At 47.0% G+C, this 17,411-nt stretch overlaps 1 protein-coding gene across 1 annotated transcript in view; it reads right to left on the bottom strand.

The window, feature by feature from the left end:
- The window catches only part of TMC3 (transmembrane channel like 3), a 34,031-nt gene extending 17,669 nt beyond the window's left edge, over nt 1-16,362 (bottom strand). The window contains exons 1-12 of the mRNA XM_044438548.1: nt 16,281-16,362; nt 13,304-13,463; nt 11,445-11,588; nt 10,008-10,083; nt 7,871-7,952; nt 6,578-6,684; nt 5,751-5,849; nt 5,166-5,308; nt 4,357-4,504; nt 2,387-2,430; nt 1,822-1,969; nt 353-462 (exon numbers count right to left, since the gene is read on the bottom strand). Coding sequence (XP_044294483.1) covers nt 353-462; nt 1,822-1,969; nt 2,387-2,430; nt 4,357-4,504; nt 5,166-5,308; nt 5,751-5,849; nt 6,578-6,684; nt 7,871-7,952; nt 10,008-10,083; nt 11,445-11,588; nt 13,304-13,463; nt 16,281-16,362 — 1,343 coding nt within the window. The remainder of the gene's footprint in view (nt 1-352; nt 463-1,821; nt 1,970-2,386; nt 2,431-4,356; nt 4,505-5,165; nt 5,309-5,750; nt 5,850-6,577; nt 6,685-7,870; nt 7,953-10,007; nt 10,084-11,444; nt 11,589-13,303; nt 13,464-16,280) is intronic.
- Between the last annotated feature and the right edge of the window lie 1,049 nt (nt 16,363-17,411).

Below are 17,411 nucleotides of genomic sequence, written 5' to 3'. Positions count from 1 at the left end.
AGGGATGTGAGATCCCCCACCACAACAAAGACCTCCCAGAAAGAAGAGCAAGAGCCCGGGGATTCTCCATCAGCAGCTCCCGGACAGCAGACTGATGAAGGCACTCAGTCTTGGCCTTCTGCACTACAACGAGATGCATTGTTTTGCTACTTGCATCGCAATGATAACGTCTAAACGTGCACTGATACGTGTACCTTGGCACATGCACATTTCATGCATACTGATGTCCTTTCCCCCACCCCTCCTTTTTGGTCATGCATGTCTACTTTCCTTTTGGCAATTCAGAAGCAGCCTGCCTAGCAATTGGTTCACCTTTTTTCCCGTGTGACTTGAAAGGGCTGGTTTTCCATACCTGGCCAGCTGAAAGCGCAGCGTGGTTCGAGGATGGTACATTTCCAAGGCTGCCACCAGTTCAAAGGCAGATGGGGCAAGCATTGTGATGAGGGAGACGACAACACTCACCTGCAAAGAAGATGTCAGGGTGATTTGCAAGCGATATCAGAAAGCCGAGACGATGAAATGTTGCAAGCCATCCTGAGACGTTGTCCTAAAGGACGGCATACAGATGTTTTAAATAAATAATAAATAAATTAACAACCAAAGCAAGCAATGGAAAAATCAAGAGGCATCAAAAACGTAACAGTTGCAAGTACAATGCAGTGCATGTACAGAGATGGAAAGGTCTTAAAATCCATTGCCTGCTCCGTCAGCACACACGGCTATTGTTTAGGGACAAACTGGGGTCTGTCTTCTGCAGTGTGTGCAGGTTGGATATTAAAGACTGGACAACCACATGTTGAGGGTTGTATGAGTGGAGCTGGGGGTCAGAGGCCCCTTCTGACTTGCTGTGTCTCTGTGTTTCTGTGTTTCTATATCCCCCATCACTGTGGTCCTCCAAGGAATTAACCAAAAAGCCCACAACAAAGGCCAAGCCACACAGTCCTGTAACGCTGCAACTGGCAATCATGTCTCTTCTCCCTTACTCAAGAGGAAGGGCAGAAGATCACTGTCTAACCATCTAATTTTCAGACACTTTCCCTGCCTGATCTGGAACAGAATCACGGGAGGGAAGGTTAAAGTTCCTCTGCCTACCTGCCCAACCCCAGTAGGGGCCTCATCCGGACTGGGGACCCCTGCACTTACTGCAGAGTAAAAGGGAAAGAGATGTGGCAGTGAGTTCCTTCTTGGTGTGTGGATGGGACTAATCCAGGAAGGAGTCATGGCACAGTTCAAGCAATACACTCCATCTTCACGGATGTTCTTTCAGAGGCAGAACAGGCAGCCCAGTAAATTGGCCAGGGACCAGGGCTGGCCCTGCTCTTTGGGGAAGTGAGGCAAACCCCTCAGCTGGCAGGTGCTGGGATGCAGCAGGAAGGTGTTGGGGGAGAAGCTGCGTTCCATGCAGCCCCCCAGGTGCAGGGGGCACCCGGGCCCACTGTCAGTACTGCGGAAAGTATCAGCTGCTATTCCGTTTGGCTCTTGTATATGGAATGGGACAGGAGGAGCCATCTGGTTTTTTGCCTCAGGCTGACCCTGTCAATGAGTATCAGTATTTTCCCCATATTGAAATGTAGAAGCAGAATGAGTCAGAAGGGGTCTCCTGGGCCATCTAGTCTGACCCTTGGCTCCAGCCGGCTCCGCTTACAACATGCCCACCATGTGCACGTCCAGCCTATCCTTGAACACCCGCACCGGTGGGGCCTCAACCACCTCCCGTGGAAGCCCGTTCCACACCTCGGAGGTCCTAACTGTGAGGAAGTCCTTCCTGGCATCCAAATGGAACCTTGGAATGGAGGCCAACGCCAGTGACGGTGCTCTCACCTCATTCTTTTCCCAGAGGGTCAGCTGCTTTTTCATCTGCTCCAACTTCTGGGACCGATCCACCACAAAGTAAATGATGTAAATGCTTCCAGCCAAGGAGAGGAGCACAAGGATGTTGGCAATGATCCGTAAGCTTATTGTCACGCCACTGAGTACACAAGGAACAGGATGGGATGCACAAGTGTTTCATTTCTTTCTTAGGATATTTACCCCCTGCCTTTCCCCTTTTGCAAGGAGCCCATGATAGTCCACATGGCCTCCCTCCTCTCCTTTGTATCCTCACAACAACCCTGTGAAGGAGGCTAGTCTGAGAGTCAAGGAATGGCCCAAGTCGCCCAGTGAGCTTCATGGCTGAGGGGGACCTGAACCCAGACCTCCCCAGTCTCAGCCCAGCTCCCCAAACACTGTACCATGCTGGCTCCCTTTTGTAGATGTTTTAGGGGAAATCATTTGAGATAATCACTGCTATTATTGCATGTTATGGTAACAGTGCAGCACAGGTATGATGTGCTAAACCTGGACCACAAAGGCATGGCATACAGGTAAGAATTCTATGCATACATACAGATTTGTGCTTTTCTTCTTTTCCTGTTCTTCTAGAATGGCTTCCTTGAAAGAAACACAGAAATAATCAGATGTGATGCCAAATCCTAAGCATGGCCACTCAGAGGAAATTTTCATTGAGTTTGATAGAATGGTCACTCAGGTAGGTATTGGTTGGAGAGCAGGGTGGCCACCTGTCTGCACTCCCGTATCTGGATTAGTCCCAATGAAACTACTGGAGCTTTTTTAAAAGGAACATTAACAAGATTCTGTTGCTTAGTTCTTCCTCTGTAACAGGGGTGTGGAACCTTTTTCGCTTCACAGGCCAGGCAGCTCCCAGGGCTGCCTCCTCCTACTTTCCAGTGGTAGATGAGGCCACAAGCCAAAAATGCACAAATATTGTAGCTTAAAGTTCTTACTGCTGGTAACAAATGTCCTAGCAGAAACATTTCAGCCTTTTAGAAGTGGGAACGAACCTTACAAAAGCCAGGAGAACACCAATGTCCAGTGGTTGGGGGAAGGGGTTCGGGTGTTTTGGGGGGCCTCAGGAAGGCTGGACTGGGGCCACAGAGGAAGTAGATCTAGCCCTCAAGCCTGAAGTTCTTTGACTCAGTCTCTTTTTCTGTCCCTTGGGTGTTAAGGTACTTCCATTACACAGAAAGCTGAGATTGAGTAGAAATATGGCCCAATACACTTTGTTTACTAATCAAGACTGGGAGCAAGGCATTAATATTTCTGTTATGCAACTGTTGGAATGTTGGATTGAGAGAGAGACCAATCTGCCTCAAATTGAGGAAGGGGCTTACAGTGGTAGCAGACTGGAGTCGAATTGCATGCACCTTGCAGCAGTTGGATAATTAATCTGGGTTATCTGACAGCATCTGTCAAATGGAAGGAAGGGAATTTCCATTGGCAGCCAGAACATAGCTATGCTTTTAGGATGTAGGCTGAATTTATTAATGCTAATTAAATGTGAATCATTGCAGTTTAAAACTAAGGCATAGTTCTCCCATGTACATGGCTGCATAATGCCTAACGAAATCGCACGCCACATAATATGCACTCCAGCGGTGGATAGTTTGCTCAGGAGGAGGAGGAGGTGTTAAATAAACAGTGGGAGGCATTCCAAATGCCCACCAATACAAATACAGCTATTGCCCTCAAACACAATCTTATAGGTGACAGGTGCCAAATCTCTTCATCGCAGGAGCTGAATTCAGTTTTGGAGAAGCTCTCATTGATCACACTCCAGTGATGGGAGGAGCCGCAGGACAAAAGGATGGGGCCAGACATACCAGCATATTGGCTGAAAGCTCTTACTGCTGGTCACTGTCTCAGCCTTTTAGAATGGGGGCAAAGGATGCACCAAGGCTAGGAAACTGAAGGGTCAGTTGTTTGGGGAAAGGGCTGTGGCTCCAGCTGGCGTGATGGAGATTCTAGGTGGGCTGGATTTGGTTCAATGACACCCAGGGGATGTTACATAGAAACATAGAAACAGAGTTAGTCAGAGTGGGGATCCTGGGCCATCTAGTCTGACCCCTGGCTCCAGCCAGCTCTGCTCATGTCATGCATACCATGTGCATGTCCAGCCTATCCTTGAACACCCTCACTGATGGGGCCTCAACCACCTCCCATGGAAGCCCATTCCATACCCTCAGGGTCCTAACCATCAGGAAGTACTTCCTGGCATTGACCCTGAATCTTGGTTCCCTGAATTTCGCTCCATGGGAACGCGTCCTGCGCTCCACTGCAGGGGAAAAATGAATCCGAGGTCAGTGGGGCTGTCCATCCATTGCAGCTTTCTTTTGAGCGTTATAGGAGCTACCCGTGGGGCTCCACGGAATGAACCTATTTTGTGGGTGGAGCTCAGCATGCTGGATCACTGCTACAAGGCTGACAAAGAGCCCCTCTGACCAGGGAGGCACCAGCCCCCCTCCCCCCGCCAGCGTCCTGCTTGGACATTTCTTTGGGCTCAAGCCATGGGTTGCTTACCCTGATGCTGTTAACTATGGCAGCTGATTTGCTCTCTGCAGCCTCAGGATTTCCAATGAGATAATCCCAGGCACAGAACACTCGCCAACAAAATGTGTAATTTTCATCGGAGGCACTAGCTAAACTCATTCTTGAATTTTTGGCCATCCTAGAATAGAACAAGGAAGATTAAAAGGAGTGAGCCATTAAAAGGAGTGAGCTGGCCCACAGATACACACAATGGCTCTTCACTGGATTTGGTCCTTTGACCTTGGTTTGCTTGGATGGATGGGAGAACTGGCTCCAGTGAAGAACGCTGTGTTTAAACTGACAGTTTGATAACCACTGGGAGAGCTCTACCTATTGGGCAGGATAGGGATGAAATGCATACATGTATGCATGATGGGGGTGCATAAGAAATCCAGTGCAGGTCATTTTTGACCAGAGTTCATCTGGTGTTTTAGCTCCTGGACCCAAATGTGAACCTGTGCATTTCTAGGTGTGTGTACTCAGGTCCACTGAATTCAGGGGGCTTACTCCCGGCAGGTAAGTGCATTTGTAGGATTTCAACTTAAATGACTACTACTATTCCTGATAAATCTTTATATCTAGCTGGAATCCCGCCTTGTTAAGGACCCTGTTTCTAAACATGTTTTTAGCATCATTAATTGCATATGTGCTGTTCTATTAAACACCCCCGCACACACACCGAAATTACTATACTTCCCTTTATGTTCAGTGTTATTCCTAGCCAGCTTACTGGAAATTTAACTGGGGAAGGACCCACCCCATTCAATTTTGGATGTTCATAGGCACAAAAGCTGCTTTACTTCTTTAAAAGGATGATGAAACTGTATGCAAAGACCGCCATTCCAACAAGGAAGTATGCCAGGGGCAGTCGATACCCAGCCTTCCCAATCTTTCTATCCTGTCCATAGTAGCCGTAGAATAACACGGAGTACTGGAGGTAGCCCTAGAGAAACAACAAGAGAAGCAGTCAGGAGAAGGGATCTGGAGCACGGCTGTTCTGCCAGCTTTGCTGCAACAGCAGCTCCTCTTATTTTGGCACAGTTTACAGCTGGCCATGATAGATGCTATGACTGAGGTTTGCACTTATTCCTCTTCCCTCCACATCTCCTTCCTTTTGTGTCATGTCATTACAGATGATAAGCCTGATGGAAGGGATTGTCTCTACAAAAGCAGCCTGGAAGCCCTTGGGGTTGAAGAGCTGGGTGAAAGTGTTTAGTCAAAACAACCCATAAATCATTAAGTAAACAAAGAAACATAAAAGAAGTACTTCTGGAACTGTATGTTCTGGAAGATCTGCTCTGGATCATCCATGCTTTTAGTCTGTGAGCTGACCCAGTCAGACCACACATTTCTATAAGGAATATAATAAAGATTTGTCGCCTTGCCCCCAAAGACCAGATCGTATCCAAGTCCTGTGCAGAGTCTAGCTGCTTGGGTGGGATGCGCTTACTGGGGGTACTTCCAAAGGGCTTGCCAGCCAGGATCTGCAACAAAGCAGAGGAAAAAGATGCAGAAATATTCTTTCTGTCTGCTAGGGCATTCCTAAGAGAGAGCGGCCACCCTTTCAACATTACAGCAGCCACCCCCAACTTGGCTCCTTCCAGAAGTTTTGGACTTCAGTTCCCATCTGTCCAGCCATCGTGGTTCATGATGAGGACTCCCGAGAGTTGTGTTTGCAGCCATTGTGCCAGTGTGGCATAGTGGCTCGGGTATTGGACAGGGACTTGTAGGATCTAGGTTGTGGTCCACCTTTGCCCCCGAAGTTCACTGAGTTCAGATTGGTTCATCTGAGGCTCCATCTCATCTCACCTGTAAACCTGACGGTTTGTAAACCTAAAGGTGCCACTTCAAGGATGGATGTCTCCCATTCTGACTGCTACAGGTAGGACCCCTTGACACTTTCCCTTCACAAATCATAGTTCAGTAAGCATGGCCCAGATGTACCATAACTTGTGTCTTGACCTGACATTTCTACCCTTTATGCACACAATGGGCAGGATACAACTGTAGTAAACGAATAAGACTTAATGTGGCACTTGATGCACAGATCTGGATCCAAGGTTGCCTCCATCTGTCTGTCTGTCTGTCTCTTTCCCTCCCCTGGTAGAATTTAGGCAGCCATACACCAAGAATACCATTACGGCCTAAAGTGGTTTTTTAAATTATTTCCAGAAGTGCCATTGATCACATTCTTCTCCACAACATTGCTTACCTCTGGTAAAACAACAAATGCCCCCGTCATGATGGTGAGGACAATGTTGATTCCAAATAGCCATCTCAAAAAAATAAAGTAAGAGGCAACTCCGGAACCAAAGTGACCTTAAACCGCAAAAGAAAAAGAAAAAAAAAAGTCCCATTGATGGGTTGTTTCATGGGATCTAAAACATCTAAACATGGGATCTAAACCCATATAGATGGGTTGTTTCATGTGGATATAAACATTGGTAGAGTTTAACCTTTAAGTGATGTTAAGCTGCAATCCTATATGTGCTGCTACATTGTAAACCTCACTGAGCCCAGTGGGACAGACACCTGAGCAGGTGGGTGCAGCCAGCTATTTCGTTGGCTGAGGCCGGTTTTGATTTGTGCTGTGCAAATAACTGACAGATGTGGTTAACTATTGTTGTTTTGGGGTTTTGTGCGCTCCTGCATGAGATAGTGGGAAATCTAGGCCAGTTAACTGATTGAGGGCACGATCTTTTAAGGTGATTGCATTTTAGACCAACACACACACGTACACACTCCCCACCCTCGCAACATAGTACTCCCAGCCTGCACAGTGGGAGATTCAGCACAGATAAAAGGGAAGGACTGTTTTGCACAGCAGAGCCAAGCTATAGAATCCATCGCAGCAAGATGCCATGAAGGCCATCAAGGGGCTTCTCTCCATGAGGCATCAGTTGTGTGCTTGCAATCCTTGACTAGTGGAAATTTGCAGAGACTTTTCAGGAGGGATCCTCCAGGGCCTCCACTGCATTTTCCAATCATTCCTACAGGATTTCTAAAGTAAGGAAGTTCTGTTATCACATTTCCAACAGGGGCAGGGTGGGGGGAGTCTTGTGAGAAGTCTCGCTGCTGCTTCAGTGCAGCTATTCCGCAGGGCCTAGTTGTGGCTGCTTAATACAGTACATAGAAAAGCAGAGGAATGCGAGCCCTGGGGAGGGGAGGGAAGGGGAGGGGGAATTGCAAAGGATGCAAAAGTAAAGCAGTGGGTAAACCCCCTCATGCTGAGAGGCCCCAGGTTGGAACAGTTTGGAAAGGACTGGATGCATTCGAGGAGGAGATGGGTTTAAGTGCCTACAAGTCTTCATGGTGATATGCTAATAGAATTTACATTGTATGAAGCATGCTGGACTACAGCCCAGAGGGAGGGCTTGCTCCCCCCCCCCCTAAATTCAGGCATGGGATACAACCAAAGCTGTACTTTCAAAAATCATGTTAGTCTAAAGACATTCCTTGTTCTCAGCCCCCTGCTCTTGGAAGGCACATTTTAGTTCTTACTTACTTTCTATTTTTTTAATTCTCATTTCCCAAGGAATAAAGATGACCATAAAGTTATATGCAAGCCGGACAAATTTTCGCCAGAGCTAGAAAAAACCAAATGCATAAACTCATTTGTTGTTTCAAGTTCTACATGAAATTAAGAGACAAGACCATTTTCAGCTCTTCTCTGTCACGCTTTTGCTGGAAGGCTGAATTACATCCCCGAGAACCTGTTTTCCTCCTCTCATTCAGTTTTCCACCAATAAGCCTATTCTCGAATAAATATCATGCCATTTTTGCATGTGAAGGTTTTGTTTGATATTCTCCAGGCATGATGTATTATAGATGCTAATAAAGCTTTAACATATGTGCATATAGCTCAAGACACAACTGTTCAGCTGGAAGACACAAACAGGCAGTTGTACCTAAAAGCAATACGCCATGGAGGTAATTCAGTGTGTAGATGATTGCAGGGCTGGGACTCATTCTGCCAAGTGCCACACAGTTAAATGGGATTCAACTGGCTACCATATTGCTCTGAACTGCAAGCTGGGCACATTGGAAAAGTGGTGGTATTGAAATCTGTATATGAAATAAACTTCTGCAGCTTATCCCCAAAAACAGGGCCACGGAGTTCTTTGGATTCCTGGATCTGAGATTGGAAACACACTTTCAGCCCTGGAAGAAGGAATTTCCCCTCAGAGGTTTCTTCCATTCTTACAGCTAGAATGGAATGAGCAGCACTGGCTGTTCCTCCAAGACAGTACCTTGGAGAAGGGACCAAGGGTGGTGAGAGGAGATACATCCTGACAGCTTTGCCATTTCTGTTCTTCACTATCTCAAGCAAAAATTGGCCATCTAACTGACTTGCAGAGTGGCTATTTTCTTGTTCAGCAGGCAAGGGGAACCACTGGCCCCTGGGCCACTTCTTGCTCTCCTTGCAAGGCACTGCTGGCCCCCTGACCACTAACCATCTGGTGGTGCCCCAGCTTTGGAGCAGTATTGTCCCCATTTGAAACAGTTGAGATGCCTCTCCTAAGGCTTAGTTACTGGCAGTAAGAGCATTAAGCTGACACATGCTGGTATTTTGCATATTTGGGCCCTCCCCTTTCCTTTGCCTCACCCATCCCTAAAGTGCAGCCCCCAAGAGTTTTTCTTGAACTGAGTTTGGCCCTTGGGCTGAAAGGCTGACACCAACATTGGATGAATGGACTTCTGTTTGATCAACATATTTTCTGTAAATTGCGTAGAGTTATTTTTTTAAATATGGCAGCTGATATATCCATGAAATAAAAGAATAAAATCAATGGGACATCTCTTCTCATCCTTACCCATGCAGTTCTCTACACAAATCTCCCCCGCCCCACTTGGGGAGGTCCAGAGGGTGCCCTGCCCACCCAAGGCAGAGATTGGAGGCCACGAGGACAGAGAGAATGAGGGTGGCTGATGGATGCTGTTCTGCCAACCGACAATCTCCTGCAGCGCCAGCCGCCCCCACAGTCCCTCTCTTTCAAGCCAGGTTGCTAGAACGTGGAATGAATAAATCCGGTGGTCAACGCTAATTAATTTAATGGTTCTTATGAGGCTATAAACTGCAAAGTATTGTAATTAAAGAGGGAACAGATGGTACATTCTTGCAACTCTGGGGCTGCAAAAGGCTTGCAATAGTAGAGGGTGTGAAGTTACACGTGAGTATCAAACTTAAGCCCCTGCTGTGGCAAAGTCAAATAAACAGAGACAGACAAGTTGCAGAGTTAGAATGCTCCTAACAAGCTAAATCAAATGAATAGCAATTATAGTCCCAGCCTCTGAAATTCAATATTTTAATATTATATTATGCTTTAATTTTATGTAAATATGTTATCCTCTTATTGTCTGTTAGTATCCTTTGTTAAGTGTGTGTTCGGTTATGGTCTGATGACTAAAAACAATCTGAACTGACTGAATATAATATAATATAATATAATATAATATAATATAATATAATGCATGGCTGGGGAGATCTCTTGCAGCTGGCCTTGCTTGACAACCTCTTGGTTGCTATCTGTTTTACTGAGACAACCCTGATTTACCAAAAATATTTCCCTCTGCAAATGGAAATTCTTGGAATGTTTCCATGGAAAGGGAGCTCTGGAGCTTTGGATGAAAAGCAGACCAACCTCTGTGCCAGCTGCCTGGTAGCCCCTGGTCCGCGTCAGACGCCCTTCGTACTTCAGCACAATCTCTTTTGCTTGTCTGCCAGGGAAAAGGAGAGCCTAGTCTCAGGAGGGGCAGATCTAACCACTGCTCCCTCCACGCTTTCATAAATGACATCCAGCAAACACGCAAGTCCCGTGGCGTGCATCCCTGCGCTTGCCTCTCCCTTAGTTACTGAAAACAAGTTGGCGCTCTGCCTCTGTTCAAAATCCCCTCCGTGTTTCCCCTTAGAGAAATGGTTGAGTGTGCACAGAGTAAAAGGTGGCTGCTGAAGGAGGGCACAATTCCCTCTTTGTGGTTTTTGGGGTGAAGCTGCCATTTGGGGGGCCCTGAACAGGGCTGGCCCTGCTATTAGAAAAAAGCGAGGTGGGGTCCTTTGGCGGCAAATGCGGGGGCAGCAGTGAGGTGTTGAGACACAGGGCTGAGCCAGGCTGCTGCCCTCGGGAGGATGCTGTGCCGTGGCCCAGGCCAAAATGGGATCCAGCTTCCTGGGTGATCAGCTTCTGCGTGTGGAATGGGCTGCACACCATCTCTGTCCTTGGGCTCAGGTAGCCAGTGCCTCGAGCCAGCCTTGCACCTGCAGAGGTGAGCACCTGCTTTACAGGCCAGCGGCCCCAGGTTCAATCCCTGGCATCTCCAGGCAGGGTTGGCTGAAGGCCTGGACCTGTCTTCCTCAACGTGGCTTTTGTATGCCACCTCTCAGCTTTCCTGACATTGGCCATGCTAGCAGAGACTGCTGGGAGCCGGATTCCAAAGCATCAAGGGGACACTGGGCTGGGGAAGGCAGGTGCAGATAATACTGGGTGAGATGCACCGATTCTGAGTTGGCGTAAGGCCGTTCCTCAGCCAGGTGCCCTCCAGATGTTTTGGACTGCAACTCCATCAGGCCCAGCCATCATGGCCAATTGGTAGGCATTGTGGGAATGGGAATTAAAAGCAGCTGGAGGGGAAGGCTAGTCTAAAGATGGAATCCCATTTAAATTTAGACAGAAAAAATGACCTACAGTTCTCAGCATGCCCCAGACAGCTAAGCCTAAACTTGCATGGCCTTGCTCCCTCACTGGGTTTCTGCTCCTTGCAACGACAAGAAGGAAACTGGAGTACAACTTCCAGAGGGCCACTCCAGCCTCCCCACAGCGATCTAAGGCGTTTGGGGTACATACAAGGCTGTCCTGTATGCAGGTAGCTTACTGGTCCCTCTAGCTCAACATTATCTTCTACAACTGGCAGCAGCTCCCCCTTAACTCAAATGGGAGTCTTTTCAAAATGTACTCAGCATGGTTTCCCACTCCTAAACAGACTTTTTTCTTGGTAAGTATGAAAAAATCCAAGTCATACTTTTAGAAACTCATGAGCACACCCTTGAGAAAGCATGGATCGTACTGCTGGATGTTCATTACCTGAGTGCCCTGAGTTTCTGCCTCATGGACCACGGCCTGCAGCGGATGTTGGCCATGATCTCCTTCTGGAACTGGATGTTCTGGAAGATCTGTTCTGGGTCATTGCTGTCCACCTTGTCTTCCCCATTATCTTCATCAGAGTTGCTAGATGCATCGCCCAGCATCCCGTGGAGAACACAGGTAAGGTGAGTGATCGTTGCAGATTCTTTCAGCCAAAGCAAACGTTGCAACTGTGCCGATAAATACTGAAACACCCTCACATAAACAAGTCCTGTTTGGGTCATCTACATCACATCGGTTTTGTTATCATCTTCTCTGACTGCTCCTGTTCCTGTGCTTTTTGGGCAGACTGGCACATGCTGCTCTAGGAGTAAATTGCATTGAGCTTAATTAAACAGATGACCCCCCCCCCAAAAAAAAAGAAGAAGAAGAAGAAGAAGAGAAATGCCTTCTTACAGCACAAATCTCTGCATTTCCCCATGGAAATAAGTTCCACTAAGCATGTATAGGGTTGCGTTGTAAATAGACATTCCGTTTCAGGGTGGGGGTGGGGGTGGGGGTAGGGAACTGACATGTTTCATTGTCCTCTCTCAGTCTGCTTTTGAAAAGCGCAAAGTAGCAAGAACACCATAAAAAGACTGTGACCCGACCAGTCTGGTTTCTCAGCATCTAGTTTGAGAACAGAGAAAATAAATCTTCTTGGCAACACTGTGGTATAGATAGCAACGTGTAGATCCAAACCATCTATGCAAGCAAAGTAGCTCCCAGAAAGGTTTTATTTATTTATAAAATGCATATCCCATTTTTCTTTATAAAGGTAAACTCCTAGGAGCAAAGTGTATTGTTTATTCTTTAAATCTCTATATTTCACTTATACTTCAGGGAGGTATTCAAGCAACAAAATGTGGTAACCACTGGCTTTACTCCTAGGTACATATGCTTAGGATTGCAGCCTTAGTTTTAAAACAGTGGTGTTATGAGTCTTTGGCATGGCGAGAAATATGTTTCTATGTAAGCACCTGAAATGTTTAATGAAGACTCATAACGTTATTTTCAAATGAAGAACAATAGAATTAGGTTTATATTCATCTTTGCAATGGCGATTTTGAGTGAATGTGTGTAAAATCCAGCAGATCATATTTTCTTACATTAATAAAACGAGGCACCAAATCTCTCTCTCTACCTCTCTCTCGGAATTGCTTACCATTCTGGCAGGAATGGAATAAAACTGGGATCTTTCAGAAATAGCAATCCATTGCATTGGATTTGAACTCAAGCACCGAGAGTCTGGAGAAAAATCACTGAAAAGATTGCATCCAAAGAAATCCTCTGTAATATACAGATTCTTGTTCACAATGTCAATGTGTAATGAAAAAGCAGGCACTTGATTCAAGCATTTTATAAGGATTCTCTCTCTCTAGCCTTCATCATTCTGATATTTTTCTCTCCCCTTATTTTTGTAAATAAGGCTCTTAACTCTCAAGTGCCTGAGTGATAGAAAGATCGGATACAAATGTTTGACATTAAACATACTTTCTTAAAAAGCGTTGCGGTATCTGTTTGCCAGGGAGAGAAAATGAAAGAGATGAGAAACAGAGGGGAAGAGAATAAGAGGAAGGCAAAGGAAGTTCAGCCTTGAGAAATAATATACAAACAAGGATCCTGTACCTGGAGAATTGCATAAAGTGGGATTTTGGCAGATGTGGGTTAACACAGAAGGATGAGGGGAGAAGCAGCTGGGCAGAAGTCCCCCTTTTGCAACTCTTGCTGATGCCCTGCAGCCCTGCTTTGCACCTGGCTCCCTCTAAGCATTTTCGTCCGACCCGTAGGACAGAACCAACAGAAGGACCATCTCTCACCTGTGGGGGGGCTCCGGGTAGGTGCAGATGCTGGTGTGGCGCTTCACAGTTTTAGCCCTCTTGCATGTCCTTGCAGTTTTCATGGCAGACGATCCCCCTGCAGATGACACCTTGGGAGCTTCTGAGGTTTCAAAATGGAAAGATTTTGTTTTGTCCGGTTCTTTTTTTTCAAAAGGCAGTTACAGTCAGGTTCCAGGAAGAAACTTTTAGTTCCCAGATAACTCAGAGATAGAGCCAGAAGCTCAGAGATGTGGGATTGGACTCTCGAACTTCTCTCCTTGCCTGCACCTGGCACTTCTAGCTCTGGGAAGGACCAGAAAGCTGGCAACACATACATAGTCTTAAAGGCACAGTACACGGGTTGCTGCATGTGCCCAGCATGAAAAAGAGGAATCAGTTACAGGAGAGATCCTACAGAAATCTCTGCACAAATCTACAGAAGAAAATCACAGCAATCCTCTCAGTACCATAAAGACACAGGCATCTATCAAGGCATCTGTTCTTCTGCAGAAGGAAAATCAGCTTCCTCGGATGCATTAAAAATAACTGCCTAGATAAACAAACTTGAGTGAAAAACTATTGCAACGGATGCTATAAAAATGTAAAAATCTACCACCACATCTTCTTATGCTCATGAATGTGTTTTTGCAGATGTTTTATTTGTGATTTCTTTGTTACATTTCACTCCTTGAAGGAGCCCAAGGATAGCAAGCAGCATGCATGGGCTTCCATCAACATGTAAATAGCAAGAGGAAGGGGAGACAGGCAGTGGGACCGCTTAATGAGGAGGAAGGGGATTCGGTGACTGATGTGAGGGAACAGGCACAGATGCTAAATGATGGTTTTGCCTCTGTGTTTTCCCCAAAGCAGGACAAGGGAGATCTACATGGGGGACTGGATGAGGCCAGGGATTTAGGGGCACAGATTAAATTCACCCCCCTAGAAGTCGAGGAGCTTCTCAGGGCACTGAATGTTACAAAGGCGCTGGGCCCTGACGGGTTACACCGGTACTTTGGGAGGGTACTTTGGGAGTTGGAGGGGATACTTTCACGCCCGCTGGCCGCTGTTTTTGAGGCCTTGTTGAGAATAGGTGAGGTTCCAGTGGACTGGAGGGTGGCGTCAGTGGTCCTGATTTTCAGAAGGGCCGTAGAGGGGACATGTGGAATTACTGACCAGTTAGCCTTACAACCATTCTAGGAAAGACAGTGGGAAGGCTCATAATAGTGAGAAATCTAGTAATCCTAGATAGGGAAGGGATGCTGGTGGCCTTGTTAACCCCTAAAGATCTTTAGCTATTGGGCAGTATAGAAATGTCATGAAAGAAATGAGTATTGGAAGTAGGATCCAGGGACCTTTTTCAGGGTTGGTCCTACATCTCTGGAATCAAATTCAATCAGAGAAACAACTCACCATTCCTTTGCAGGTTTTCAACAAATCTCTAAAGACATAACCTGGTTTCCCTGGCCTTTTCTTTAGTAGGGACCATTCATTTTGATTGGTAAACTTGGTTTTTAAAATTGGTTTTTACTGACTGAAATTGGAAGTCTGTGCATACATATTTTCATGGATTGTTGTTATAGTATCTACTTTGTGTGTTTCTAATCTTGTACACTGCCATGGGAGGGTCCCACTCTTAAAGGCAGCCTAAAAATAAGGGGTTTTTTGTTTTTGTTTTGTTTATTTATATATTCGATTTCTATACCACCTCTTAGCTGGAACAGCTTTCTGGGAGGGTTAGATTAGACTGTATGTCTCACAAAGACTGCTCAGTTGCCATCTAGACATTAGCTGTTAAAGGACAACTTCAAGGTCCCGCTCCCCATTTTAAGGACCTCCCCTTTACACTGGTCTCGCTAGTTAAGATAGAGGCTACCCAGCACTGATTTAACACGCATTCCAGAGTTTGCTAGTTTCCAGAACAAGAACGTCTCCTCCACCATCACTCTGTGCATTACTGGGCATGAGGCCCTGGCCGCATAAATCAAGCTTCCCATTCTTTCTTGGCATTTTATTCACCTCTTCTGGCAAGATGGAACATTAAATTCTCTTCACTAGATTTGTTGCTGAGTGCAGCTTGCTTTTGTTCTCGCTCCCAGCTAATCTACTGTGTCATTGTTAGCTGAGAAACGTCCCCTTCAAATGGCCACAGTTAATCCTACATGCATTTAGGCGAGCCTAAGGCAGACACTTTAAGGGTTTCGTGGCTTAACTGCCATCCAGGTACAATTCCGCCTGCGCTTTCATTCTTGGATAACCAACTGCCACCTTTGAAATAACACTTTTTCATGAAGGAGAAGAATCAGGTGCTTGCAAAGGTGCTTACATGCATATTAATGTGCTGCATGTCTCAACTTACAGCCCCAGATGACCACCCATCACTCCCACCCTCCCCAGCGCCCGTACCCTACGGCAATGAAGGCTGAGTAAGGGTCCCTCCAAAAGCCACTCATTCCTTTTCCTTATCAGTGCTTCCCCTCCCCTTCATCCGTTCCCTCCTGTGCCAGGCCCAGGGATGGTGGCTGACTCAGGCAGGGGTGCTGGAGTCATGTGCTGACCCCCTGGAAGGAGAGAGTTCCGTGACCTTCTGCCAAGACCCGAGGCAGCCTCAGGGCTCCCTCAAGGGCCAGCAGAGCAGCCCTGGTGGTTGCAGGATTCTGTCCTCAGCCCACTGCAGCTGCCGGGGCTCTCATGAGTTCCACCTGGGGAGCCCTGGGGAAGAGCTATGTAAGAAGCAGCTCTTCCTCCCAGAAGCTCTCTCTGCAATGGAGGTCTCCTGATGTTGATGAAGCCCTTCCTGGTCTGTTAGGCCTGGAACTCTGCTCCAGTGTGCTGCCTGTGTCCAGCGTGCTTTCCTGCCTGCCTGCGTGCTGCCTGCCTGCCTGCCTGCCTGCCTGCCTGTGCTGCCTGCACCTCTTTCTCCCTGACTGGTCTGCCTTTCTTGGTTCTCCAATCCTTGGCTGGCTTTGGACTATACTACCCATCTCTATGGACTTGCCTAGTATATCGATCTCTGGCTTGACCTTGGACTGTGTACTGGACTTGCTCTTGCCGTGCCCCATCTGCCTGGGTCCCGGTGCCTCCACCCTGGACGCTGACACCTTCCCTGTGCCCCTGACGCTAACCTGCAGCCCTCAGATGCTGTGGCAAGCGCTATCCCATCTCCTCCCATGTCAGGCCATGGGTCCTGGCTATACTCAGTGACATGGCTTTGTCTTCAGGGTTCAGGTATAGGTCAGTCGGGTTCAGGCTAGCAAAGGTTCCTCAGGTGAGAGACTAGCACTATGAAAGGCTCTAGGTGTTGCTGGGGCTTGAAGCTGGGCAAGGTCGCCTGCACGTGGCTCTCACGAGAAGCAGACCAAGACCTAAGTAGGGAGTTGCTGGATTAGTCTGGCTGGCTCTCACTCCATGCTGACCAAGGATTTATCCTTCAAAGGGAAGTGGCCTATTTTAGCAATTTTAAGCTGCAACAAAATGGCAATATCTGCCACATTAGTGTCTTGCAACTTCAGAACCATAATACTGGAAGCTTCTAGGATATACTTCTATAATAAACTTCTATACTATTTCGAGTACTGGAAGCTGGGACTTCATGAGGGCCAACTTTGGTCAATTGAAGGCCAGACTGGGGAAGGTCTCCTGGGAGAGGGGACTGGAAGGCAAGGGAGTTGAGGAGGGGTGGATGGCACTCAGCAGAGGAGGCACAAGCCTTGACAATACTGCTAGTTAGCAAGGTGGGGAGGCAAAGGTTAGCACTGCTGTGGATGCAAAGAGGTGGGAAGAAGAATTAGGCATAAAAGGAACCTCCGTAGGAAACGGGCATTGGGGCAAGTAGACAAAGGGTATACCTGGAGGAGAAGGCTTGTTGCAGAAGAATTCTTTACAAGGCTAAGGCTGATTATAAGATAAGACTTGCAAAGAATATCAGGAGTAACAAAGAGGGCTTCTATCGACATGTCAATAGCAAGAGGAAGGGGAGACAGGTGGTAGGACTGCTTATTAAGGAGAAAGGGGATGAAAAGGCTCATAATAGCTAGAGATCCAGTAACCCTAGATAAGGAAGGAAGGTTAGTGGCCATGCAACCCAGCTTCCACAAAAACAGGTCCTGCC

This window comes from Varanus komodoensis, unplaced genomic scaffold (assembly GCF_004798865.1).
Source record: "Varanus komodoensis strain SLA01 unplaced genomic scaffold, ASM479886v1 scaffold33, whole genome shotgun sequence".
NCBI classification, from domain to species: domain Eukaryota; kingdom Metazoa; phylum Chordata; class Lepidosauria; order Squamata; family Varanidae; genus Varanus; species Varanus komodoensis.
Note: the sequence above shows the minus strand (reverse complement) of the source record. Positions and strands in the feature narration are given on the sequence as shown.